At 41.3% G+C, this 25,848-nt stretch overlaps 6 protein-coding genes across 7 annotated transcripts; 3 read left to right on the top strand and 3 right to left on the bottom strand.

The window, feature by feature from the left end:
* Positions 1-138: 138 nt before the first annotated feature.
* LOC6571803 (histone H2B) lies at positions 139-636 on the bottom strand. Its single transcript, XM_001997938.3, has one exon. The coding sequence runs from the start codon at positions 612-614 to the stop codon at positions 243-245; it is 372 nt and encodes a 123-aa protein (XP_001997974.1). The 5' UTR covers positions 615-636; the 3' UTR covers positions 139-242.
* Positions 637-865: 229 nt separating this feature from the next.
* Positions 866-1,325, top strand: LOC6571840 (histone H2A). The gene has a single exon (XM_001997972.3). It carries the CDS (start codon positions 881-883, stop codon positions 1,253-1,255), a length of 375 nt encoding a protein of 124 aa, XP_001998008.1. The 5' UTR covers positions 866-880; the 3' UTR covers positions 1,256-1,325.
* Positions 1,326-2,758: 1,433 nt separating this feature from the next.
* LOC6570208 (protein chiffon) lies at positions 2,759-11,695 on the bottom strand. The gene is made up of 3 exons (XM_032741906.2): positions 11,631-11,695; positions 3,940-9,343; positions 2,759-2,942 (listed from the first exon to the last, which is right to left on the bottom strand). Exons 2-3 carry the CDS (start codon positions 9,322-9,324, stop codon positions 2,835-2,837), a joined length of 5,493 nt encoding a protein of 1,830 aa, XP_032597797.1. The 5' UTR covers positions 9,325-9,343; positions 11,631-11,695; the 3' UTR covers positions 2,759-2,834.
* Positions 11,696-12,469: 774 nt separating this feature from the next.
* Positions 12,470-13,571, top strand: LOC6570209. Its single transcript, XM_001996403.2, has 2 exons — positions 12,470-12,600; positions 12,698-13,571. Exons 1-2 carry the CDS (start codon positions 12,555-12,557, stop codon positions 13,054-13,056), a joined length of 405 nt encoding a protein of 134 aa, XP_001996439.1. The 5' UTR covers positions 12,470-12,554; the 3' UTR covers positions 13,057-13,571.
* A 372-nt stretch (positions 13,572-13,943) lies between these two features.
* LOC6570210 (protein disulfide-isomerase A6 homolog) lies at positions 13,944-15,749 on the bottom strand. 2 transcript variants are annotated; one of them, XM_001996404.3, is made up of 2 exons: positions 15,550-15,749; positions 13,944-15,476 (listed from the first exon to the last, which is right to left on the bottom strand). In XM_001996404.3, the coding sequence occupies exons 1-2, from the start codon at positions 15,569-15,571 to the stop codon at positions 14,170-14,172; spliced, it is 1,329 nt and encodes a 442-aa protein (XP_001996440.1). In that variant the 5' UTR covers positions 15,572-15,749; the 3' UTR covers positions 13,944-14,169. The 2 variants fall into 2 exon arrangements, with proteins under 2 accessions (XP_001996440.1, XP_032597760.1); XM_032741869.2 differs by having other exon boundaries at positions 13,944-15,473; positions 15,550-15,684.
* Positions 15,750-23,967: 8,218 nt separating this feature from the next.
* Positions 23,968-25,271, top strand: LOC6570211 (juvenile hormone acid O-methyltransferase). Its single transcript, XM_001996405.2, has 2 exons — positions 23,968-24,631; positions 24,689-25,271. Exons 1-2 carry the CDS (start codon positions 23,977-23,979, stop codon positions 24,946-24,948), a joined length of 915 nt encoding a protein of 304 aa, XP_001996441.1. The 5' UTR covers positions 23,968-23,976; the 3' UTR covers positions 24,949-25,271.
* The last annotated feature ends 577 nt before the right edge of the window (positions 25,272-25,848 follow it).

Genomic DNA, 25,848 nt, shown 5'->3' with positions numbered 1-25,848 from the left:
ATTCGTTGTGGGAACTAAAAAAAGGTAATTTTGCAGTTGATTTTTATTTCATTAAAAGTCCAGCTAAAATATACTCTGATTGTGAGTAATTTGCGGCATCAATAGAATAGAATATGAAAATTAGTTTATTAAGTTGCTTCACCAGTAATGGAAAAATATTTTGAATTCTTTGAAAGGAATGATTTGTGGCCCTGAAAAGGGCCTTTTGCTGCTAGCTGCTCGCTGGTATTTCTGCCTGCAATTTACTTGGAGCTAGTGTACTTGGTGACTGCTTTGGTTCCCTCACTGACGGCGTGCTTAGCCAACTCTCCGGGCAGTAAAAGACGGACAGCGGTTTGGATTTCCCGACTTGTGATGGTTGAACGTTTGTTGTAGTGGGCCAAACGAGATGCCTCGGCAGCAATACGCTCAAAAATATCATTCACGAAGCTGTTCATGATGCTCATTGCCTTTGACGAAATGCCAGTGTCAGGATGGACCTGCTTCAACACTTTGTAAATGTAGATGGCATAGCTTTCCTTCCTCTTGCGCTTCTTCTTCTTGTCATTCTTGGTAATGTTCTTTTGAGCCTTGCCAGCCTTTTTGGCTGCCTTTCCACTAGTTTTCGGCGGCATACTTAATACTTATTCACTTCACTTTGATTAACTTCACAAATGTGTGTTCAGCACACCGAAAATGCTTATCATATATACTTTCGTTTGAACGACGCTTTCATGTTAAAATCCACCACTGCGCTCGAAAATACTGCGCAGCTGTTCATTCCTAACCTGAAGAAGTAGGTAGCTGAAAAACTATAAATACAATGACGGCTTGTTTGTCGGAATCATTCGGTATTTGATATTTGTGTGTTGAGAGTGACTAATTTGTGAACTAAATAACAATGTCTGGTCGTGGTAAAGGTGGAAAAGTAAAGGGAAAGGCAAAGTCGCGTTCCAACCGCGCTGGACTCCAGTTTCCCGTGGGTCGTATTCACCGTCTTCTTCGCAAGGGCAACTACGCCGAGCGTGTTGGTGCCGGTGCTCCTGTGTACTTAGCTGCCGTTATGGAATACTTGGCCGCTGAAGTCTTGGAGTTGGCTGGCAATGCTGCTCGTGATAATAAGAAAACTAGGATTATCCCTCGCCATCTGCAATTGGCCATCCGCAACGATGAAGAGTTAAATAAACTGCTTTCGGGCGTTACCATTGCGCAGGGTGGTGTTTTACCCAACATCCAGGCCGTTCTACTCCCCAAGAAGACGGAAAAGAAGGCATAAACTACCAGACTACTCTCAAATAGCATGTACATATGTAAAAAAAAAAAACTCAATCAAACGTCCTTTTCAGGACGACCAAAATATGTAAAAGAGATTTATTTTTCCATTAACTATATTTCAATTCCCTTTATCGAATAACTTAGCAATGTAGAAGAATATCTACGGTATTAAGGGTATTTTTTCCCGCATAAATCGCGGAAGGGGAAGCAACATCCAGTTGAGCAGCGCGTGCTGAGGCTACGCTTCTCGTATAAAATCAAAAAATAAATAAATAACAACAAAAAAGTGTTCCCATCCCATTGCCCATTACGCAATACCGAAATTATGCGTTGGAGGACCGCTTGGGAGCGAGGACTTTTCGTGCTGTTGACATCTTGTATTTATTTTTAAAATTTATTGTTATTCGTATTTAATAAAATACTACACACAAAACAGTATTTGATCGAATGAAACTTATCCCGTCCTAGTGTTTTTTACATTGCCTCACATTGACAATCCCCTCAAGCAAACCAAGTTTAAGGAATATTTTCAGGAGCATATATGCACCGAGAGAAAAGTGACTATAAGTGACTAGGTGAAACATTCACTCCCAGAGTGATCGGAAATCGAAATCAGAAAATATTTGTCTAAAAAATTAATGTTTGATAGTCGAATCGTGAAAAGGTTATGGTTAACTTATTGCTTTATTGTTCATGCTAACGAAGGACTTTCGCTGGAGATGGCCAAGTTAGGCCACCATATTGTGTTGTTGTGTTCTCGAATATTGAATGCAAATTTTCATATGAGCTGCAAAATGTTTGCACCTTAAAGATCCTTAAGAAAATGGTCGATATTTGACTTAAGGATGTTTTTTTTTTTTTGGTAATATAGCAACAGTTCTATCGTATCCGTAAGGATCTGGTAATACGGCAACATGAATTTTGCTAGCTTTCAAATTAATATACAAGAATAGATGTATATACATTTAAGATTCATTTTTCGAATATTTATTTATTCACGGCAGTTTCAAGTGAAGTTGAATGGAAAAAAGAAACGTTCAACACGTTATTTGTGGCTTATTTCAGTGTGGGATTTGGTCACGAAAATGGGACCACTCCTTCTGATAGTATTGATAAAGAGCAACCGGATCGCTGCGCGGATACTTCTCTTTCAGTTTCGCTTGGCTGCGCACTAAAAACCGAAATAAAGAAAAATTAATATTATAATAATAAATTAAATTTTTTTTTTTTTTTTGGTGAATTACCCTTTGATGGCTTGCGGCTTGTACTACGCTGACGAGATTTACGCTGGCATTGCGAGGCACGTCGCTGCTTGGGGCAATCCTCGCCACTGGACGCATCTCTGGTTCGCTCCTTGGACGGCTTGCGAGTCCGGCTGCGACTGCTGCGCACAGATTGATTCGATTTCTGCGGCTCCTTGGACGCATCTAGCAGAAGCTGTTCGCGAAACAAGCTGGCCAAGTCCAAATTGGTGGCAGCTCCTCCGCTGGCCAAGCGCTGCTCCGTCGGTGGCTGCCTGCTGTTGGTGGTGGGTGTCGATGATGGGGCCACATTCTCCTTTGCTGTCCCGCTGTCGTCTCCTAGTTTAGCGCGCGAGCTGATCGTGTTCCGCTTATACAGACTGCTGAAATAGTCGTCCTTCTGGTGGGGCGCCAAGCGTTCCTCATGTTTGATAAGCTTGCGCAGGTCTGAATGGGAGGATCAAAGAAGCATCAGACTCGGGGTTAAGAATAAAGGAAATTTGTTACTTGCTTTTTTTTTTTAAATGAGAAATGCATTTGCTTTATAGATATTTTGTAATTGCGTGTTTTAATGGACTCTTTTTGTTTTTATTTTTAGGCTTTTACAATTGCTTTTGGTTTTATATTCTTGTTATACATAATTTGAGCATGATGTTGAATTTTTATTTATTTATTTAAATTAAATGTTCTACTTACACAATTTATGTCTGCATTTTTCTTGTTTCGTTTTTTTTTTTAATTTTTAATTTTTACTTGTTTTATTGTTTTTGTAGTCTGCTAGGGCGCTTGAAAGAGCACGGAATTTGTTCTAAACTAATAAAATTAAACTAAGCTTATTTTACGTATTTTTGAAATGTAGCCAATGACAGGATGTATATTATTATGTGGAACGGTCTATACATAAGGTTTTGAACGATGGCGACACTGAATGAGAATGCATAATAATTTACAGCTGGATGAGAGAGGGAGTGGATGAATGGATGGTGGAAGAGAACGGAAATTGTGCTGATTAAAACTAATGAACAATATTCTTGCATCTGCTCCACGGTTGTTCCCTATCGACTTAACAATTTTACACTAAAACTAAACAATTGTTAAATGGTTACTTACATATACACAAATATATATATATTTTGTAGCAGCCACAACTAAATTAAATAGTGCTGCTCACTTCAAGCTGCTGATCGATACAACGATACCGATATATCGCATGCTATGTTACAGAGATGCTTAACAGTCTTAGTTGTACATCACTAGTGGCCTGTTAACTACATTTACATTACTAGTGGGTGGCCTCTGCTACAATATATATATATTTATGTATACAAGTATATATAATGTATATGTATATTAATGATAGTGACGAATGACGAGCGAAATGTGATCAGCGACGATATCGAAAGCGGCGAAATGGCGCCCGCAGTCGCCGGCATGTGACACGCACCTCCTTTTTAAGAAACTGTGAAATGGCCAGCGATTTAACAGCCGCCGTTGCCGCCGCCGCCGCCTCTGCTGCACAGCTGCTGGCCGCCTTCTTTCCATTGTTGGGTGGCGCATATTTCGAGATGTCAAATTTACGTTTGGGCGTCCGTTGCTGCTGCTGTTGATGCGTGCAGTGATCGAGTGCATCGCCCGCTTGAGTGTTGCTCAGATCGAGATCGGTGTCCAAGCCATCCGAGGACACGGTGAATATATCGGAATTATCGCCCAGCTTCTCACTCGGTGATATACAGCTGCCCAGACTCCCATTCAATTGGGGTGTTCCTCGCTGCTGCTGCTGGCGAGCTGTTTGCTGTGTGCTTGGCGTGGATGTGGCACTCAAGCGGTGATGATGCAACTGATGAGGTTGATGATGATGATGATACCCATTGCTGGTTAGCAGCGATGTCTTCTTATCCTCGGCTGTCTTCTTGACAGGCGACTCCTCCTCTTCATCCTCTTCTTCCTCCTCGTCGTCGTATGAGATGCGTCGTGCACGTTTCTCGGTAGGCTCAATGCTCAGTGGATCTGGCTTTATGTGCTCATCGCCAAAAGCATCTTCATACACATCATCATCGTCATCATCATTGTCATCATCATCATCATCATCTTCTTCGACATCCGCATCGGTTGCTTCGATTTCAACCTCACCATCCAGCTGTTGATCAACGGAATCAGCCATTGTTTCATCATCATCCTCGTCGGCATCATCCTCATCGGGATTATCCTCATCGGCTTCATTGTCGACCTGGCTGGCGACTTCATCGTCCACATCTGTCGCTGGTGGCGTCATTACAGCATTCTCGCGATTCTTTCTGCTTTTCTCCTTGTCTTCAGTGGCGACATCACCTCCACTTGCATTCCCATCCGCTTCGCCATCAGCATCGCCAGCATCATCTCCATCTGCATCTCCTTCCCCTTCCCTGTCCTCGTCTAGATCCTTGCCCATCTCTTTATCGGTCGTTGTGGTTGTGTTTGTTGTCGTCGGTGTCGTCGTCGTCAAAGCCAGCTCCTCTTCAATTTCGAGCGACTCCTGCTTTAAGCCTGGCTGCCTTACAGTCTCCTCCTTGCCTTCCTCCCCTTCTTCATCCTCGTCCTCCTCCTTCACCTGCTGCTGCTCCTTGGCCACTTTACGGGGCAACAGTCTGGCCGCCGCCCGACGCCGCTGGGTTCGGGGCCAACCCGTCCGATTCGATTTGAGGCACTTGCGCTTGCGTTGATAGCTGCAGTACAAGTTGATCCGGCTGTTCCGATCGTCATCATCGCCACTGGCCGCACTGCCGCCGAGCAGATCGCACAGATCGAACTCGCTGCTGAAACAGCCATCGGTGGGCGGCGGCGTCTGAGGCGCTGCCGCATCCACTTCCATGCTGCACTCGGCACTCGGATCAAACTCACGTCCCGCCAGCTCCAGATATTTGTCAATCTGCCAGGCGACTAGCAATGGATTCACATAGTGCGCACTGGCATCCAGAGACTTTAGCGCACTGGCCTCCATCTCGTACTCGAGCAAACCCTTCTTGCTGGGCAGCTTGCGCACACCAGCGACTAGACCCAAGCCCGCTGCTTGTTGCTGCAGCCCGGCCACTGTCAGCTGGCGTCGCTTGCTCCGCTTGCTCAGCAGGTGTTGTCCGGTTGCCGTCTTCGATGCGTTCTCCCGCCGACCTGCCGCTGCCAATTCCAGGCGCCGCGAGTAGCTGCCGGCAGTCGGACGACGACATCGGCTTGGCGGAGGCGGCGCCGGCTGCTGGATTAAGGCTGGGCCACCTTGGACCGAGTCGTACTTGTTTTGGCCACGACGCATTCGCTTCACAGTCTCACTGATCTCCGTGGCGAAACGTAGCTCCTCGACAGGTGTCGCCGCTTGCGAGCGCGTCTTGGCAACAGTTGGCAACGGTTCCGGTTCGGTTTCCGGCTCCCGCTTGGTCAACTTGCTGGGAATTACTGTTGTTGTTGGCTCCTCCGCCTCCGAGTTGGTTTTGCTCTGTGAATCCTGTCGCTGGCGTATGATGCAACTGACCAGGGCCAGTGTCGATGCATGCTCGCGCGGCGACTTGCGTGGCGGCAGCTCGCTAATCCGCGCCAGTTGCTTGTGTCGGCGACAATTGAGACCGGATTTCTGACTGCGGTTGCTGCAGGTGCTGCTCGAGTTGCTTTGCGTGGAGGCCAGTTCCAGCAGCTGGGCGTGCTCAAACTCACGCTCCAGCAGCTCCGGTGTGCTCGCCTTGCTATCACATTTGGCTATGGGGCTTGGTATTATGGCAGTGTTTAATCCTTGTTGTTGCTGCTGCTGTTGTTGTTGCTCCTGCTGATAGCGCTGGAGCAGATGCAGCTTCTTGTGCTTGTACAACGAGCTAGAGGAGGAGGCGGCGGCGGATGTTATCGTCTTCTCCAGCTTAATCATCGTCTCATCCCCCGCCTGCTCCTTGCTGCGACACATTGTGCAGCTGTGCGCACTTGTCCGCTCCATGGGTATCGGTCCCAGTTCGTAGGGCAGCTTGCGATACCTGGTCGTTCCATAGTAACTGTAATAGTGCTCGTCGCCGGTATCCTGCCGCTGGAAGACACGATGCCACAAATCGGCACCCGGCAGCTCCTCAAATGCGTAGCGCAGCTTCTGCAAACGTTCGCTCTTGCTGCAGTCAAAGATTAGATCTGTAGACACAGTGGTTGCTGCTGCTCCTTTTGTTGTCGCCTTTGTTGTTGCAGCTGTTGTCGTTGCTGGTTGTTGTTTGGCTTGCTTTGTTTTGGCTTTGCTGCATCTGCGCATTGGTGAGGACTTCAGCTTCTGCTGCTGCGGCTGCTCCTTCTCCTGTTTTGGTGCTGGGCATCTCTTGAGATTGATGGTCAGACGTGAGAGGCGTCTTGCTGCTCGCTCCTCGCGACTTGGCAACGTTGGCAGCGAGCACTTCTTGAGCAGCTTCCCATTTGCCACATAGTCCTCATCGCTGCCCGAGGAGCTAGACTCCTCTTCCTCCTGCTCGTCCAGACTATCCTCCTCTTCATCCTCATCTGATGTTCTTGTTGCTGTTGCTATTGCCAGCTGCTGTTCGACTTTGTTCTTCGCTTGTGTTACTGCTTCCCCCATCCGATCCTCCAGGTTGCCACCACCGCCACGGCGTCGTCGTCGCAGCTGCAGCTGACTGCTGGTTGTTGCCGCCGTCACAATCGCCGTTGCCATGCGGCTACTTTTCCGCGTTGCCGTCGCCGTCGTCGATTGGCGTCGTTGTTGCTGCTGCTGCTGCTTCATCAGCAGTTGCTGTTGTTGTTCTGGTTGTGGTTGTATCTCTGGCTGGATGGGGGCGTTTGGAAAACGCTGCTGCTGCTGCTGTTGTTGGCCACTATTATTGCTGGTGCTGCCCGTGGAAATCTGCCCCTTTCTCCGCCTGCCCACGGCCGTGGCACGCTTGCCTTCAGCAGCAACTTGCAACTTAAGTGGCACCTCTGCCTCGCTGGTGGTGGCACTGTCCAGACTGGCGGATGAGATACTCGTCCGTCCTCGCACATCCGACGTAGTCTGGCGATCCACATCGGTGGCCAGTTCGCTGCTGCTGCGCGTCGTCGTCGTCGTTGTCCTGGGGAACATGAAGTTCTCCGCCTCGCCATTCAGACGCTGCAGTTCGGATTGTCGCACCTTCTGGAATTTCACAATCAAGGAGGGCGAGTCCAGCACGGTGGTGTTGTTAGCGAGTCCACGTCTAATTCTCGGCGTTGTCGTCGTCAGTGGGTCGTTGGTATCCACAACCTTGTAGAGGGAGGAGGGCGGCAGCATGGCACGCATCGGTGGCGACAACACAGAATTTTGTGTCTTGCGACGTGTTGTTGACGTTGCTGGTGCCGGTGTTGTTGTTGTTGTCGGAGTTGGAGGCGTCAGATCCGGCTGGGAGGCGGGAGTTGTTTGTGAATTTGGCGTCGTCGCTCGAAACTTCTCCGAGTAATGCTTGCCCTTGGTGATCCGCTTGGATTTCTCACGTAACGCGGGCGGCGTCGGCCTTTGTCGATTGTTATTACTACTGCTGCTGAGATTTGCATCGTTGCTTTTTGTTTGATTGAGGCATGAAATGACGCTACTGCTGAGCAGCTCATCCACATCCATGTCGCTGTCTTCGGTGGTCACTTCTCTCTCTTTTTCTTGCTGCTGCTGCTTCTCGAGGAATCCCTCCACGCTGGCCGATACCTGAATGAGTGAGTCGAGAGCGTAAAAGTTGTGCGAGTTCTTCGCAAACAACTCGTGCTCCTTGCTCTGCAAGTGCAGCGTCAACGTATCGTATTCGATCTTGCAAATCTCACAGACGCCGCACTGCTTCTCGCTGGACTCCTTGTGCGAACGTGGACTCGCCTCGTCTGCTGGCGCTGCTCCGGTTTGCTTCTTGAGCGCTTGCAACTGCAACGGTTGCGCTGCTGCTGCTGTTGTTGCCACCTTATCCTGTTGACGCTGCGATGTCCGTGAACCGAGCGACTTGCGTGTCATGCTACTCTGCACCTGGGCCGCCCTTGTTGTCGTCTGCAAACGGAAGGCGCTCTCCTCGCTGCTCCTGCTGCTGCTCAAATCGATTTTGGGCCACTCCTCCGGCTGCTTCAGCAGATGATAGTAGGGCCGATGGTTGCGTCGTATCGATTCGATCTTAATGAAATTACCCCTCAGCTGGATAATATTCGATGGGTATTGAGCGGCCTGCCCGGAAGCAGCAGCAGTTGTTAAGGCGCCGCCTTGCACCAAATACTGACGCAGCTCAGTTTGTATGCGCTGAAAGAAGCGTAGTGCGTATTCAGTCTTCCAGATGGTATAACTTAATTTGCAGCTCTCTTTTCTATTATTATTAATATTGTTGTTATTCTGATGTTGCAGTTGCTCCGTTTGTTGTTGTTGTTGTTGTTGTGCGGCGCGCACACGACTCAAAATTGCATCGGCGCGCGTTTGCCGACTCCGGCGCTGAATACCCGCTGTGCCATCCTCCTGGATGATTGCAGTTGTTCCAGTTGTTGCTGATGTATTTGTATTTGACGCTTCTGGTGTCCAGCTTTTGTCCTTGTCGGTTATGAAGTGCGTAATACTGTCGTTCAGGAAGAACTCGAGTGTGCCGCCAAGCGCCTTGATTTCGGCCTCAATGCGCCTGGTTAGCTGATGATCGCAAATGTCCAAATAGAATTTGAAATGGCAAAGCGGACGCTTGCTCTTGATCACCTTTACTTTTGAGCGATGAGGAGAAGGCGGCGGCGGCTGTTGCTGCTGATGGGGCTGTTCTGGATGGGGCTGCTGTTGCTGAGAAGGAATTGCTCTTGTTGCTCTGGCTGTTGCTGTTGCGAGTTTGCTTTTGCTAGCACTTTGCTTATCCGACTGTGGTTGCATACCTTTAGGCGCAAATGAGCTGCATTTGTTGTTTGTTGTTGTTGTTAGACCAAGAATTAGAGAATTAAATTGAGAATGAAATTAGTTACGTTATGAGAAGCACTTAGCCTAGTGAGGACAGCAGCATCCAGTCAGCCAGCAAGCCAGCCACCAACCATTTAAAAGCACATTTCAGCATCCATCATCCACTCCGTTTTCTCTCCTTCTCTTTGTGTAACTCGTTTTAGTTCATTTGTACTTTTTAATTCACACAAAAATCAATACAATTACAGTAAAGGTGCATTCAAAATAAATTCATTTATAAACAACAATCAAGAGTCGATTCATTCTTCAAACACAAAAACAGAACCGATTCAAAAAACAGTTGTTTTTTAATGCAAACAGAAAAAATAGGTAAAAAAAAAAAGAAAAACACTACATAAATATGAATTAAGTCGTGGCATTATTTTTTCATCGAAAGCAAAAGTAAAATTAGTGCATTAACTCAAAACTCAAAATTTGAATTTCCCGCTAAAGTTTGATTTTATTGGCTGGCTAGAGATGGAACTTAATCAATTTACTCTTTGTTTTGCCATGTATATGTGCTGATCGATTTATTAGTGCTGATAACCCAAATTGAATTGATTCGTTCTGCAAGCACGAAAACAGCACAGTGCAAAATACAGTTGCCTTTTAATGTATTAAAATGAAAAAAGAAAATCAAATAAAACTTTACTTAATTCATGACATTATTTCGTAGAAAGCGGAAGCAAATCAAATTAGTGTACTAGTTCACCGCTCAAATTTGATTTATTTACGTGCTAGGGATGGAACTTCATCAGTTTTTTCTGTGTTTTGCATTGTTGCACATCGATTACTTGTAATGTTTATCAGTGTTAATAACCTAAATTTGTAAACACACAATTTGCGCAATTATATATTGAAAAAATATGAGCTTTCCATAAGAACAGAAAGCGAGCACAAGTTTGGGTATGATTTCCCAACATGTGGCAGAAACGTGATTAGAGTGATACAACACAATACACACATGTGTATGAATTTATGCACATATGTATGTACAACACAAACATTAAACTTGTGTGTGCAGGGTTGAAGAAGTAACAACAACAACCACGAGTCGGTGACCGTTTGGCTAACAGAATAAGAATAAAGAGAAGCAGACGTTAAATTTTATTCAACGAATATACATGCACAGACATGCACAAATACATAGCAATAGCGTATTTTTGTTGTTTTCTTTTTGGCAGCTGCTTCGTAATCGGAAGAGGTTGCACAGTGGTTCATATAAATCATATACAAAATATTATTGCACTTTTCGATAACCAGCTGTTTTGCAAACGGACGCCGTCGCCATTGAAAACAGAATAGCGAACAGCAAATATGTAAAAATTGTGTGCAAAACGTAAAAGGCAAAAACGGTTTGAATTTCAACTCGGACAAAGTCAGAACACAACAAGAGTAAAAAAAATGGATAGGCAAAGAAGAGAGCAAAGCAAAGACAACAAATCGTACATATATACACTTAAAACACACACATAGAGCCACATATATTTATGTGAAGTTGTTGCTGCGAAACTTCAGCAACTGAACTAAAAACCGTATATTGTATACATAGGTGGTACACACATATATATGTATGTATGTAAATATGTGCGTGCGTGCACATTTTACATGTTTCGTATGCGATGCGATGGAGCCCGAAACATGTTCACACAAACACACGCATACATACATAAATATACAGGGCGACAGAGCAGTTGCCAGCACAACGACCAAAGCAGCGGCAAGCGGCGAACACAACAGCAAACGTTTACTGTTGTTGTTGTCGTCGTCAGTCGAAAAAAATGCTTTGCTAAAGCGCTTGCAATCGAATGAATGTACATACAAAAATACATATATATACATACATACACACACACATGCATATTCATGTTTGCAAGTATACGTTTGTATAAGCCTCAAGTACACAAAGCGCTATGGCAAAAATGTTTTCGTTATTTCTGCTTTGTTATTTACAATTTACGAGTAATTCTCTCGTTCATTTTGTCGTCGTCGTTTCTCTTGTATTTTTTTGTGAGAAAATCAAAGAAATAAGCAAACCAAAATGGTGACGAATCAAATGTTCGTACAAATTGAACGAAAACAGAAATAAACTCTTGCTGTAAAATTCAAATGCAACACTTTTAAATGCTTATTGCATTCACCACTACATAGGCACACAAACACTGACACACACAGACACGCCACATGGAATGGCGGGAATTGCTGGCGCTGCTGCTACTGCTGACTGGGATTGTTTTTCTTACCTTTTAAGAATTCACGTAGTTGTTCCGCTGATATATTCCTATAGCCCAATTCATTTAGGTGCTGAAGTATAGCCCGAGCATCCAATGGCAAATGTGACATTTTTCCAGCAAAAGCATTGACTGATTTATATTCGATGTATGAAATTGTTAAGTTTTAGTTCACACATACACACACACGCACGCACACAGCACCAGTTTCTCTTTCCTTCTTTTGTTGTTGCTCCGTTTTCTTTGCTGTGTTCACTTTGTGTGTGTGTTTCGTCGTGCTTCTTCTTCTTGAGCCCGCTTTTGTGCTGCTGCCTGCCGACAATCGAAGCAAGACAAGCAAGAAAATTTTCACTGTACCTTTTTTTTCTCTTGATTTTTTATTTGATATTGTCGCACGCCTCACACGTTGAATGTGTGTTTGTCAGACGTTCAATCGCTAAAATGTATTTATTAGTGTTGAATTGCATGGGAGAAGTACACACAATAAAACGACTTCAAATCAGCGTCGTCGTCGCTGTTGTCGCGTCACTTTTATGTGTTGTTTTATGCCGATTGTTTAGCGCACTGAATTGCCAAAACTGTTTGCGTTGCAGCACATGAAAATATCGCCTTTTTGTGAATGTGTGTTTTTCACATATTTGTTCAAATGATTTTATAACAATTTCCACAACATTAATGCACACGCATTTACACTCAGCTCGCACAACAACTCTTCAATGTACTGCAATGGTTGCTATCGATATCAGTGTGTGTAGCACTAGCGATGGCATTCTGCTGAGTATCGATACCCATATATCGTATCGTACTCGTAAAAGGTACTTATTTTTTCTTGTTTACGCTTTTGTGTGCATCTGCATCTGGTTGTGCGTCCGTTCCCCATTTTCTACTACTAGTATTCACTACAAATATATATATATATATATAGATATTTTGAGTATGTCCCGTCACTATAACGCATATCTGCTCTGTCTGCTCGTCGTAGGTGAGTGCCAGCGAGTCCCATTTTACATTCACAAATATATAGATAATTGAAAAAAAATATGTTAAATTTTGGTGTTTTTCTCTGGTTTTGTACGAAGCCTGCAGTTGTATGATATCCAACGTTGATGGCTATAGCCGCGCATACAGAAATCAGCGAACGTCGACAACGACGACGACATCAACAACGCCAGCGCCTCAAACGCCCAAAGAGTATTTGGACAGCAAGTCGAGTTTCTCCACTTTCGGAATAATTTCGATAATATTTACGATAATTGTGCTCTCGCTGGTCTTCTACTACGGCATCATGTGCTATCCGCTGCTGTGTCGCGACGACAAGAAGTACCGTTTCATGGACGTATCGTCCACGATTACGGCGGCCACATCCCGTTCCATACAGTCCATCGAAAACTATCCGGTTGATCAGAAGCACAACAATCACCACCATCAACTTGCCTGAGTGCCACAAACAACTCTCCTTTCACTCATCGAATATTTGCGCAAAGAACAAACAAATTAGGGCTTAAACGAAAGAGACTTACTAAAACACACACACATTCATATATGTATATATATATATATATATATATATATAAAGATGATTCATACTCATTCCAAGTTAAGAAGTCACGCTTCAAGTTTGGTCAATTCTTTGTTGTTGCTCAACACTTGCTGTGAATTTGGAACATAAATGACGAATACTTTTTTGAGATACACTTACAATTTATTAGCTATAGTTGAACGATGAAAAAAATATACACATTTTTCTCGCAGGTTGTACTTAAAGCAAACGAACGTACTTAATATACTTATATATGTTTTTATATACTCCCCCTTTACATGTATTTTAAATAGAAACCTTTAGATTAAGTGCCATTTTTGCCAAGAATTTATGCATTTATTACTCAACACACTCATTGCTTCCCATATTGAATTATACATTTTGAAATTTTTCTAATTTTTAGTCAAATAAATATTTTGGACAAAAACAAATGTTTTTCTTTTACTTAGTTTCCCTTAAACTTGCTTGGCATAGTTGAAAACAACAATTTTTAATTTTTTTTTGGTTAAATAAATATTTTGGATAATTTTCAAATTTATATAATTTATTTTATTTAGTTTCATTTAAATATACACGTGGAACATTAGAAAAAGAAAATATTTTTATATATTTTTGGTTAAATATTTTATATAATTTTCACAAAAAAAACAACTATATTTTGCCTCAAATGTTTTATTTTAATTAGTTTCAGTTAATCATGACTGAAATAGTAGAAAAGTATTTCTATTTGTTGTTAAATAAATATTTTTCAGAATTTCCCACAATAAAACGAAAATGAAAAAAGATTGAATTTTTCTTTAAATGTATTTTTTATTTCGTTTTGTTTAAACATACACGTGGAATAGTAGAAAATGCTAATATTTAATATTAATATTTATTAGTTGGTTGCAATTGGCTGACTTGAAAATGCTTTTTATGTTCTGCTTGCTGGAAAAGTGGAAAATTGAGCCGGAACCTGAACTGTTTGCAGTCTTGATGGGAAGTGGCTGAGTATCGAAGATCTGGCTCAGTTTACAGCTCATCCTTGCCGACATTGATATCGTCCAGGTCGATGTCGCTCAGATCGATGTCCTCCTCGGCGGGCAGCTGTCCATCCTTGCCGTCCCAGGGATCAACGCTGACAATGGTTGGCTTCTTGGCGCCGCGAACGGGGGCGGTGTGTCCCCGTCCGTAGGAGATGTCGCGCAGGAACTCGCTGATGCCGTCCTTGGAGAAGGAGCCCTTCAGCACCGAGAATTTCATCTTCTTGAAGTTGACCACGGCCATCGCTGGATAACCGAAGCCGCCCACCTCGAGAGACTCCTCCAGCGCTGGCTGTTGGCCACCCTCGGCCCAGGCCCAGCCCCACAGCTTCTGCTTGAACTTCTCGCCGAGAGTGCGCAGCGTGTCCAGCAATTTGTTGCGACACTTCGCATCGCAGTCCAGGATGTGGGGCAGCACAGAGACGACGCACAACGGTCTGCCATCGCAGGCGCTGTCGAAGCTCGATTCGCCGGTGATCTCAGTCAGTTCCGGTGCTGGCACATTTTCTGTATGCTTGTCGCTGGCCCAGCTAATGATTTCGGATGCGGTGCGTCCGCCATTGTATTCCTGAGCATCGCTCGCCCGATTCGTGTTCGCTGGGAAGAATTTGATGGTCGGATAGCCGCGCACATTGTACTCCGACGCCTTACTTTGATGCGCTGTGGCATCCAACGCGCCAAACTTGACCTTGCCACGCAGCTCCTTGGCGGCCTTGGCCCACTCCGGCTCCAGATTCTTGCAGTGGCCGCACCACGGCGCAAAGAACTCCACCAGCCAAATGTCCTCTGAGTTGAGCACCAGCTTGTCAAAGTTATCTTCCGTCAGCTCGATGACATCACCGGAAGAGCCGCTTCCTCCACTGCTCCTTCCTCCGCTGCTGCCTCCGCCACCGCCCAAAGCTGCTTGCACCTTCCGCTTGGCCTCGGCTAGCGCCGCCTCCGCAATTCCGTTTGCTGTGCGCTGCCCACTGTAATCCGTGGGCGATTTCTTGTTGGCGCCGAATATTTTGATGGTGGGAAAGCCACGCACATTGAACTTGTTGCCTAGCTCTTTGTGCTCATCGGCATTGACGGAGCCAACTTTAATTGTGCCCTTGACTGCATTGGCCAGTTTCTTATACTCGGGTGCGAGAGACTGACAGTGGCCGCACCACGGTGCATAGAACTCCACCACCCAGATGGCGTCATCCTGCCCAACGAGCCGGTCAAAGTTGGTTGGCGTCAATTCCACAACATTGTCGGAGGCGGAGTAGAAGGCGCTTCCTCTGGCGACAAGTAGCAGAAGTATGCTGGCTGCTGCGGGGGCGTTTATCCATATTATTGTCTATTAACAGTTAAATGTGGGAGTTACGAGCTATGAGCCACTTACACGTGTACAGCAACTGCATCATTGTTGCTTATCTTTCAATTTGGATTGATTTTCAAATGTACTTCAGTTTTTATCGTCGGCTTCCCAGTTGAATGATGTGTTGATTCTGTTTCTGATTCAGCTTTCTTGGCTATATTTGCCGACTTACACGTCACTTGGTCGCGTTGACTAGCACTGGCAACAACATTCGCGCTGTAGCTGCTTAACATTTGCCCAAATGTTATTTTTTGGCGCGCTTTTTTTTTGCGCTTATCGAATTTAAAATAACACGATGAAAAATAAGCGATTAAGTGTCTCTAACCTACTTTTTGCGTTAATATACTAAGTATATTGTCAGGTGTTTGGTTTTTTTTTTAGCGTTCCATTGCCTAGTTAGATTTTGTTGCAAGCAGCCACTGTGCAACACATTATTGATATTTTGTTTTACTTGCCACTTCGCAAATTTACTATTATTCCGCCAGATGACGTTCAGTTACCAGATACATATCGATATCAACACAACGGTAACGGTTCTATGATGTGCAAATGCTGTCTACATTCGTCTTTTTTCTATTGATCTGGCAGCAATTGCGTGCTCGCGACAAAGCACTGACTGCTGTGCAACGCAGCGTGCTTATGGAGAGCTGCTCTGACAGTTAGTTAATTTCATGTGTCCCGTTAGAGCTCTCATATAATTCACTCGCAGATTGTTTTCTGTGTCTGTCGCACCAATTACACCCCTCACCCCGCGCAGCCAGCTTCCTGCGTGTGCGTATGAGATAAAATATGTGGTCAATTTCACTTAATAGCGACTTAGTAGCAGTGTGGCCAAGATTTATGTGACGTTAATATTGCCAGCAAGGAGAGAAAAACCAACTTTTTGCTTATTGCATGTGTGAGTGTATGGCTGTGATTTGTATGCATGTGTCAGTGTGTGTGTGAAGGGTTAATTGACATCTGTTTGGTTGCCGCTTTTATGATTATTGAATTTTAATGCACATCCAAAATGGAAAATGGGCACACTTTCCTCGAATCAGGATTCAATGTGAAAAACTCATAAATTGCAAAGCAAAAAGGAGGCGGGGCCAAATCGAAATATAAACCTTTTACACTCACCCACACAAATACATAATGTCTATGCCACATTTGCGTTGCACTTTCCGGTTAGCTACCACTCTAATCATAAAAAAAACAATTTTACGTTTATACACGGGAAACAAAACAGTAAACTTTTGGAATTTTTCTAAGAATTTATTTCAAATTATTTGTAATTCATTTGCACACAAAAATGGGAGTAATATTTTTAATAGGCAAAAAGAAAAATAAATAAATAATATTTACAAAATATTTATGTAGATTGATTTTTAGTTTATTTACCAATATATTTCGAGTCACGTCGGGATTATATATATTTTGTAAAAAGAGTTTACCGAACCATAAGCAGAGAATTACTATTTGGTTTTCATACAAGTTGTGACACTCAAAACTATCTTTCTTTCTGCTCATTTTGCTTTATTAACGACTCCTTTCTTCTTCTTCTCTTCTTCACTTTGGCGATCACACAATTGATATCGATCGACATCGATGTCAATGTTAAGTACATAGTTGCAGTTAGGTTACAGATGTTATGTTACAGAATTAGCACTACATCATAAGTAGCCTGCTAGAAAGTTAATGTATATTTTTTTCTGCGAGTGTATGCACATTCACATGTGGGAATCCCCACCAACACGCACATTATCCATAGACTTTGGCCAATGCGTATGCCCGGCAGAGCAATATTTTTTTTATTGATACTCATCTGTGTGTGTTTTTTTTGGTCGGGGAGGTTTGAGAAGAAAAAGTGAGGGCCCAAGAAATAACCCCTTAGTCGAACACCTTTGTGGACTCACTGACTGACTGACAGAGTGTCACATGACATGAGGCTGTTGAGAGGCGTGTTTGTCTCCTTTTTTTTGCGTATTTTTATTTTTATCGGCAAATGCCATTTTGCTGTGTGTCGCATTCACTTTGCGGATTTTGGCCATTATTCACTTGAGGCTGGCTCCGTTCGAGTGCTTTTGCGGCTTAGTTTAAAGTTGATTTTTGACACGCTTCTTACGTTTGGTGCATAAATCCCCTCCCACCAACTGTGTCCTTTGCCCTTTGCCCTCTCCCCTTGTCGTTTGCCTTGTTGCTTTGCTTTGCTTTGCAAATTTTGCGTTATCTATTTTTCTATATCATTGAGCTGTTTTTTATGGGATTTGCTGGGCTTGGCTTCTGGTTGGGTTCAGTTACTAGGTAACAGCCCCCCTCCCCCCACCCCTCTTTTTGGGTGTGTGTGTCAAAGTGCGTGAATATTTGGTTGATTTGACGTTGAGTTCTTATCGCTCATAATGCGACCATTGTGCAAATGTATAAAAGATGAAGATGAAGATATCTGCGTTATTTGTTTGCTTTTTTTTTGGCTTTTTCCATTTTTATATTTGAGTGCACTTTTTGGGCAGGTTGGGTGAAAAAAAAAACAAAAACAAGCAAATAATATGAAATTTGCGTATTCAAAAAGTGATTATTATTTATTTATTTATTTTTTTTGAATTTTATGCCAAGAAAATGTTTACCGGCCAAGATTTATTTCTTATATTTTGCGCTCATTTTTTAAATTATGCTTTTCTTATAGGAATTGTCAAGCATTAATTTAAATTTTGTAAGCTTAAATGTTAGTTCTCACTATTGCTAGACAAATATCCATGCATAAATCTACCACCAACTATATAATGAAATCCAAAACGTGATCAAACATAATTTGGGCAAAACGGTGTTGCCCCAAAACAGCAAAAAGACGAGCAAAAGGAAAGCTATTTGCCCACCTATTTGAGTATTTTGCTGGGTGACAAAACTTGTAATTTTCTTATGAAATAAACTGCAAATAAAGTGAATTTTATGCAAAATATGTTTAATAAACACAATCAAGTTTGGCGACGATACCCAAAATCGGGGTGAACAATGCCAGCAAATAACCGAAAAAGGGGGCGAAAGGACATCAACGCCTGCAAGGTTTTTAATTGCCTTGCAAGTTGTAGTTTATATATTTTTGGGTACCAACTTGTGTGTGTGTGTGTATGGGTGTGTGTATGGATGTGTGTGAGTGTGCTTGAGATGCCAGCTAGGATAATAAGATTGTAAACTATGAGAGGACAATAGAGGAGTGTCGTCGCAGGCTTGAGTTTATCGAATGTGTTATGTGTTCTTCCTCCTGGTTCCTGCTTCCTTCGTCCTGTGTCCACTTGCCCCTTCCTGGGAACGTAGTGTTTTGCCTTTTTAATGTCATTTCAGCTACTTTACAGCCAACAAGCTGTTTTAGCTCTTAACACTGCCTCAGAAAATGTTCGCAAAATGCCAACTCATTACAATTTGAATTGGGTAACTTTCTTGCAGACAAGGTCTCCTCACTTTATGTAGTTGGCAAAAGAAATTAATTGTCTCTATATATATGTATACATATACACTCAGAAAAAAATCGGCCAAAAAATGCGAAAGATTTTCTTGTTTTCAAAAATAATTTGTAAATAAAAGAATATACAAAGAATATTCAATTAGAAAGATGTGCCCAAGTCGACAATCTCAATCTCCATATCTAAAATATAGAAATTCAAACACTAAATCTCAGAAATCCTTTCTGAAATTCATAAGCCAGATATACAATTTTCGCTCTAAGTTTTCGTAAGTTTATTAATGTCTTGCAAATGATTTTTAAATATTAATTCTTAATAATTAATATAAGAATTATTCTATGTATAGACAGAGAAAAAAATATATTGGAAATTAAACATATTTTTTCTAAATTTTAGAAAAATTCGGCGAGAACTTTACTTTCTGAATAATGAGATGAGGAATCATTTTTCTACAAAAATATGACCGAACTCTAAAAAAAGTGCAGCAAATTTTTTTTCCAAGTGTACATTTATCCATATCAGGCTCGGTGACTTTGTGCTTTCTGCTGACGTTAACTTGAAAGTAATTTGATTATTTTCAATTAAAGTTTTCAATGGCTTTCCAAATGTTAAGTCTCATTCCCTTTGTAATTTGTGATAAGATTCAAAGTCATTAAAAATTATTCAGCATTCAGCAGTAAAATCAAATTTATCATTACATTTTTTTTTGTAGCGAGAAAAAATACAAAAATATTATGAATTATTTTTAATTTTACAAAAATAATATTAGTTAAGGAAAGATCTTTAACAATTGTATTTGAAAAATGCATTGTACAGTTCCATAACATTATTGAGTCGAATTTGTTGCCTTTTCAGTAAGGATGTCTCATATTGGTTTGCGATGAACTGGCGGTTTCTTTGTGACTGTCAATCACAAGTTTCAAACTCGAAAGGGCAGCGTTGTCAATTTTAATTTGCGTCCGAAACAATCGCCCCTCAACCACCCTCCATCCCCACCTCTCTTCCTCCCAGCGACCTCTGTTCAAAAACTTGATTATTTTATAAAAATATTTTGTTACGTGAAAGAATATTTTATAATTTCTTTTCCTGCCATTTTCCCATAGTCGGTTTACTTTTTTCTTTCTCCTCTTTTTTTTTTGTTTTGCCTTTCGTCGATATTAAATAAAAACAAGAAAATTGTTATATACTCCCCGTGACGAAGTTTGAATACCCTGGTTATTTTATTGGATTTGCTGAATTGTTATAAATGATATTGTAAAGTAGATCTAAAAGGTCAATAGCTTCCGAGCATGTAGATTAAAAAATAAATCCAAAAAACTATAGCTTCAATATTGAATTGTTATGGAAAATTCAAATACCCTCTGAGCGGATGTAACAATAACAACTGAAAGAGGAGAAAAAAGAAATGGCAGCTTTGCTGCTTTTGGCGTTTACCCGTGCAGTCAATTCTTGTTGCCATCTTTTGTTTTCATTTCTTTCATTTCTTTTTTTCATTTTTTCATTTTTTTATACTTTAAATATTTTTCAGCGCAAAATCAGCTTAGGGGCTCATTATCCTCGAACGTTCATTCATGTAATTTTTAATTAATTTTCCAGCGCCACAAAATCGAAGCAGAAAGAAAACAAATGAATGAAAGTGTATGTGGTATATATGTATACATATATATATATATATATATATATATATATTTATTTTTATATATAAGCTATAAGCTGCCAGTAACATTCGCACACTTTTCGCCATTTGTGGTTAAAGCAGTCCCTTTTCCTATTATTTATAATGAAGAGTCACAAAAAGTCTTTTTCCTAACACAGGAAGCAAGTAGCAAGTAAAAATGATGCAGTCACTAATTACAGACTGCTAGATACTCTGTTAAAATTCTAACTAGTTATTAGAATAATACAATATGTTATTAATATTCTGAACATTATTTTAATATAATATTTAACAAATTCGTTCCGTTCTGTAAACAAGCTTATATTTAAAAAAATACATTTTTATAAGATTTATTTGCTTTATTATTATTATTATTATTATTATTATTATATTTTATTAGCGAGTACTGATCATTAATATTAAATTTTGTGTACTTATTACTTAATTTTGTTCATAATTTAATGCCCCAAGCCAATATACCCTTTTCCTTGCAGAACAGGGCTTTCAAGGAGTAAGCAAAGGAGTAAAGGTGTTTCTACAGAGTTTACTATTTAATTATTTTGGCCTTGCTTGCAGCTTCTTATGTGGTCTCCACATAAATAAAAAAAAAATAATACAAATAGGAATGGTTTCGTGCACAACAACCGACTAGGAGATACACTGTTCCCAGCTCAAATACTTATGAAATACAAGCTCATTAATCCAGATACCCTTCTCCTCCTTTTGCCCGCTACAACTTTAACAACTTTTTTGGTGAGTGCAGTGTATAAAAAGTAACCAAGCCCAAGAAACAGCACCCGTAAAGCGAGCAAAGCGTTAATTGATTTTGTTTTATTCTTTTTGGTCGATGCTTGTGAAGCTGGTGCGCGGTTTGTTGGCCGGTTCTGTTTTCCACCCTGTTTGGGATGTTGCTCTCTTGGTTTAGCCTTCTGCTTTCATGCTTAATTAAATATTCATCAAACACACAATGGAAAACTTTTAAATACTCATCAAGTTGCGGCTGCCTCTTAAGATACATCCAAGGAGTCGCAGTTGCTATTGCTGTCCCTCTCTCACTCTCTCTCTCTCTGTCTCTGTTACCCCTGTTTGTCTGGTTGGCGTTCGTCTTCAACTGCTGGTCTCTGGCCCTCTCGCTTTCTCGTGTTTACTTCAGGCAAGTCTGCTCTAATCAATAACAAATCACCGTTTACTTTGTATTTTAAATCCGCTTTTTGCTCATCTCACACCCTCCACGACATACGTACATACATACATACATATATGCATACTTAGATCTATAGATGTAAGACAGGAATTCCCCATTGGAACATTAAAATCTCGTTTATTCATAACAAACTATAAACCCAAGACCGGAAACTCAACCCTTTTGTCAAGCATACATTTCTTGTTCCCTTTCTCGTATACATACATCTACATATGTACATATGTACGTATGTATTTATGTATGTATGTAAGTGTGGGTATAGCCAGTATCCTGATTTGAAGTGCTCTAACATATATTCATCAGCTTCCATAAAAACTGTTTTGATTGTGTGCAATTTATTTTCAATAGAGTCGCATAAATTAAAATAAGTTGATACTTTCTTTTTATTTAAGTTTGTACTTACAATTAACAAGTTTATTTAGAAGAAAAAGAAGAAATATTATTGATGTACGAGGGGACGTTAAATATTTTGCAAGTTGTTAATTGAATTCTTTTTTGGCAAGTGCCAAATTACATTTCCAATGCCGGAAGCACTCTTTAAAATACTCGTGTCAACAGATATCGACAGCTTTTCAAATCCGATTACTCATCTGCTGTAAATTAAGTTACGATCAAGTTATGATTCCACCTTTGGAACATTTAATTGATTTCTCTCTGTCAACCCTTAGTCAGCCATGGACTGCAGCCAACCAAAACGGAATTGGCGAAAAAACCCCTTTAGGAGAACACTTGCTCCGAACGCAATTAACCAGCCGAAACGCCCACACATTAAGCAGGGCACGCCAGGAATCCCATGGCTGGGAAACAAAGCCTTTTTGATGTCACTCTGCAAATGAACAAAAAATGAAAAAAAAAAAATTAAATATAATAACGCAGACACATCAAACGTGGTCCTCGTCGTCATATGTGACATATTTGAAATATATGATGAGCATATCACAATCTATATAAGTATTCCTGGAGCCCGACAGCAATTACACACTAATGTATTTACAGCTAAATGGAATGTTTTAATGAATTTATATTTCGAGTGCCAAATGAGGGTGAAAAATAGAGACAAAGCCAAAGCCAAAACCAAAGCCAAAGCTAAAATCATACAATTTTTTTTGGTATGTTGCCCAAAAATAGAGCGACCTGTGGTGCCTTAAGGTAGGTCGTTGAACTATTTGGATTTTCCACTTCGTGGTTTGTGTCTTCTAAGATCAATTTATTTTCGATATTTCTTCAAATTTAGCCTTCATTCGTGCTTTTTGTCATTCACGCAAACAGGCATTGTTTAGAGGGGGAATACTTTACATATCAATGGATTGCGTTGTGGCCTCAGTTTCAGGAGAGGAAGCGTTAGTTGACCTAGAACTTGAACTATATCCGACCGATTTCCCCGATAGCATATACCTAATGCTTTTGTGATGTTGTTGACATTGTAAAAAGCCTCTACGCACACAAATGTCTAAGGCTGCGGCTCATGATTATTAGCTGAAAAACGAGGAAATTACATGCGTTCATTTTTAACACACATTTGCATGTGTGTACACTCAGAAAAAAGATTGACCTGATAACTGGAAAGCTTTTCTTGTTTTTAGAAATAATTTCTATATACATATATATATATATTTTTTAGAAATATTTTTTATCAATAAAAGAAATCAATTTTAAAATTTAGAAACAAATAATGAAATTTACTTGGCTTATTATAATTATCTAAATGGTTTACTTATATTTAATCTGTAATACTAATTGTTTTAAATAAGCAACAAAAAGCTAATGAAGACTATTCTAAAGTTAATGCTATGTTTTTTTGAAGTGTATGCTTAATATTTGAATCTAATTTTTGTTTTTATCTCATTAAATTTAAAATATAATGGCAAATATTTGTTTGGATGTAGTCATTTCCGTCCGTGTAGTTATTATCTCCGTCCAAATCGAAGCATCTATTAAAAATCAACTTAGATCGAATGAAAACTGAGAAGATGGGGGAGATCACAAGACTTTTTGAAAAGGGGAGATGAATATTTTGAGTCGAAGCTTTAAAAATAAATGCACATTGCGCAAAGCTGCGACAGATCGCTGGCGTGATGCTCTTTTGTCTTTGCTCCAACGGAAAATGACTATAAAAGCCGGAGATTCGTGCTCTCGACACGTCAGTGGGTGAAATGAATCAGGCGTCGCTCTACGAACGCGCCAACCAGGTGCAGCGTCACGATGCCAAGATTATACTGGAGGAATACGCCACGATACTTCAGTGGCGCTCCGATGGACAGGACAGTTTGTTGGACGTTGGCTCCGGGCCGGGCAATGTGCTGATGGATTTTGTGCATCCGCTGCTGCCAAAGGGCTATCAGCAGCTGGTCGGCACAGATGTCTCCAATAAGATGGTGGGCTATGCCAACAAGTGCTACGAGAGCTATGCGAGAACCCAGTTCCAAGTGCTGGACATTGGCTGCGATCGCCTACCCGATCATCTCAAGGGTCGCTTCGATCACGTCACTTCATTCTACTGCCTGCATTGGGTGCAGAATCTCCGGGCTGCATTGGGCAACATTTACAGCCTGCTGCGAAATGAGGGTGGCGATTGCTTGCTTGTCTTCCTGGCCAGCAATCCGGTCTTTGAGGTGTACAAGGTGCTGCATGCCAACAAGAAGTGGGCCCACTACATGCAGGACGTAGATCAGTTCATTTCACCCCTCCATTATAGCACTAATCCCGTCGAGCAATTCACCCAACTGCTCAGCGAAGCGGGCTTTATTCATCACAATGTTGAGCTGCGCAGCGAAGTATTCGTTTACGAAGGAGTCAACACATTGAAAGGTGAGTTTGATCCTGTTTCTGTTTTAATTGCCTCATTAATAATTGTATTTCCGGTAGACAATGTTAAGGCCATTTGCCCGTTTCTGGAGCGCATTCCAAGCAAGCAGCACGAAGAGTTTCTGGATGATTTTGTTGATGTGGTTATCGCCATGAACCTTCAACAGGATCTAGTTCAAGATCACAATAACGATCGGTTGCAGCAACGCTTCATATCGCCCTACAAACTAATCGTGGCCTATGCCAGAAAATCTCCAGACTTTCTGCGCAATATGCTCAGCGAGATGGGCATAAAGAAGAGTTCAAAGGGTCTGGAATGAAAGAAAATGGACTCCCTTAGAAATTAGTTCCTAGTAGGTGTATTGGCATAAAAAAACCGCTAAAGAAGCTAAATTAGACACATCTAAACAGTGAGAAGTTAAAGGTATGTGAACCCCTTATTAACCGTATATCTTGAGAATTATTTATACTATGAATAATTGAAATAACAAAGCCTTAAATAAAGCATAATTTAGTAAAAGAAATATTGCTTATTTATAAAATCTAACAGACAAAATTCTCATTATTAAACCCAAGTGATTTAAAGCTGATAATATATTAAGTTAGTATATAAGATATCTAGTAAATGCAGAGCAGATCTGTACTGAGAGAAGTATCTATTATTTTGAAAAAGAGTAACGAAATAAAAGAAATACTTACACAGATTTTACTTCTTAGTTGCATTTATCATTCAAGTGTTGAAAATCAGCTTATACATTCTTGAGCTGCTAAGGAATCGAAATAAGCTTCGGGTATCTATTAGCAGTTCGTATATGTTTTTGACAGACTAATTATTGAAAAGAGTTCACCCACAGCCAAACTGCCAGCGTGACCTCCACGGAATATATATTTTATAATGTGTTTTCAATAAAGTTGCAACAGAGGCAACAGAGGCTTGAACCGCTCGTGACAGCGGCAGTTGTGAAAGGGTTGAAATCATTTTGAGTCTTGGTTAATACACAGTATATATATATATATATATGTATATGGGACTTAGCAGTTATAATTATGCGCTACCTGACGCACAGCCCGGCAACAATTTTAATTGTTTTTTCCGGCAAAAATGTACATACGCATGCAACGTTGTCGGCGGAATTTTCAAATGAGTTATTAACGCGACGACGGCGAAAACGTTGATCCAACAAATGCGCATCATGTCATTTATCATGGAAAGGGCAACG

The sequence above is a fragment of the Drosophila grimshawi genome, unplaced genomic scaffold, assembly GCF_018153295.1.
Source record: "Drosophila grimshawi isolate 15287-2541.00 unplaced genomic scaffold, ASM1815329v1 contig_1377, whole genome shotgun sequence".
NCBI lineage: Eukaryota > Metazoa > Arthropoda > Insecta > Diptera > Drosophilidae > Drosophila > Drosophila grimshawi.
The sequence above is the reverse complement of the archived record's forward strand: the minus strand, read 5'-3'. Positions and strand labels throughout refer to the sequence as shown.

Coding starts and splice junctions, on each gene's coding strand:
- LOC6570208 (XM_032741906.2), bottom strand. CDS start 9,324: ATGCAACCACAGTCGGATAAGCAAAGTGCTAGCAAAAGCAAACTCGCA. Junction 2,943..3,939: donor CACAGTTTCTTAAAAAGGAG/GTGCGTGTCACA, acceptor CCTCCCATTCAG/ACCTGCGCAAGCTTATCAAA.
- LOC6570211 (XM_001996405.2), top strand. CDS start 23,977: ATGAATCAGGCGTCGCTCTACGAACGCGCCAACCAGGTGCAGCGTCAC. Junction 24,632..24,688: donor AGGAGTCAACACATTGAAAG/GTGAGTTTGATC, acceptor TATTTCCGGTAG/ACAATGTTAAGGCCATTTGC.
- LOC6571803 (XM_001997938.3), bottom strand. CDS start 614: ATGCCGCCGAAAACTAGTGGAAAGGCAGCCAAAAAGGCTGGCAAGGCT.
- LOC6571840 (XM_001997972.3), top strand. CDS start 881: ATGTCTGGTCGTGGTAAAGGTGGAAAAGTAAAGGGAAAGGCAAAGTCG.
- LOC6570209 (XM_001996403.2), top strand. CDS start 12,555: ATGTCCCGTCACTATAACGCATATCTGCTCTGTCTGCTCGTCGTAG. Junction 12,601..12,697: donor GCTCTGTCTGCTCGTCGTAG/GTGAGTGCCAGC, acceptor TTTTGTACGAAG/CCTGCAGTTGTATGATATCC.
- LOC6570210 (XM_001996404.3), bottom strand. CDS start 15,571: ATGATGCAGTTGCTGTACACGT. Junction 15,477..15,549: donor GATGCAGTTGCTGTACACGT/GTAAGTGGCTCA, acceptor ACGCCCCCGCAG/CAGCCAGCATACTTCTGCTA.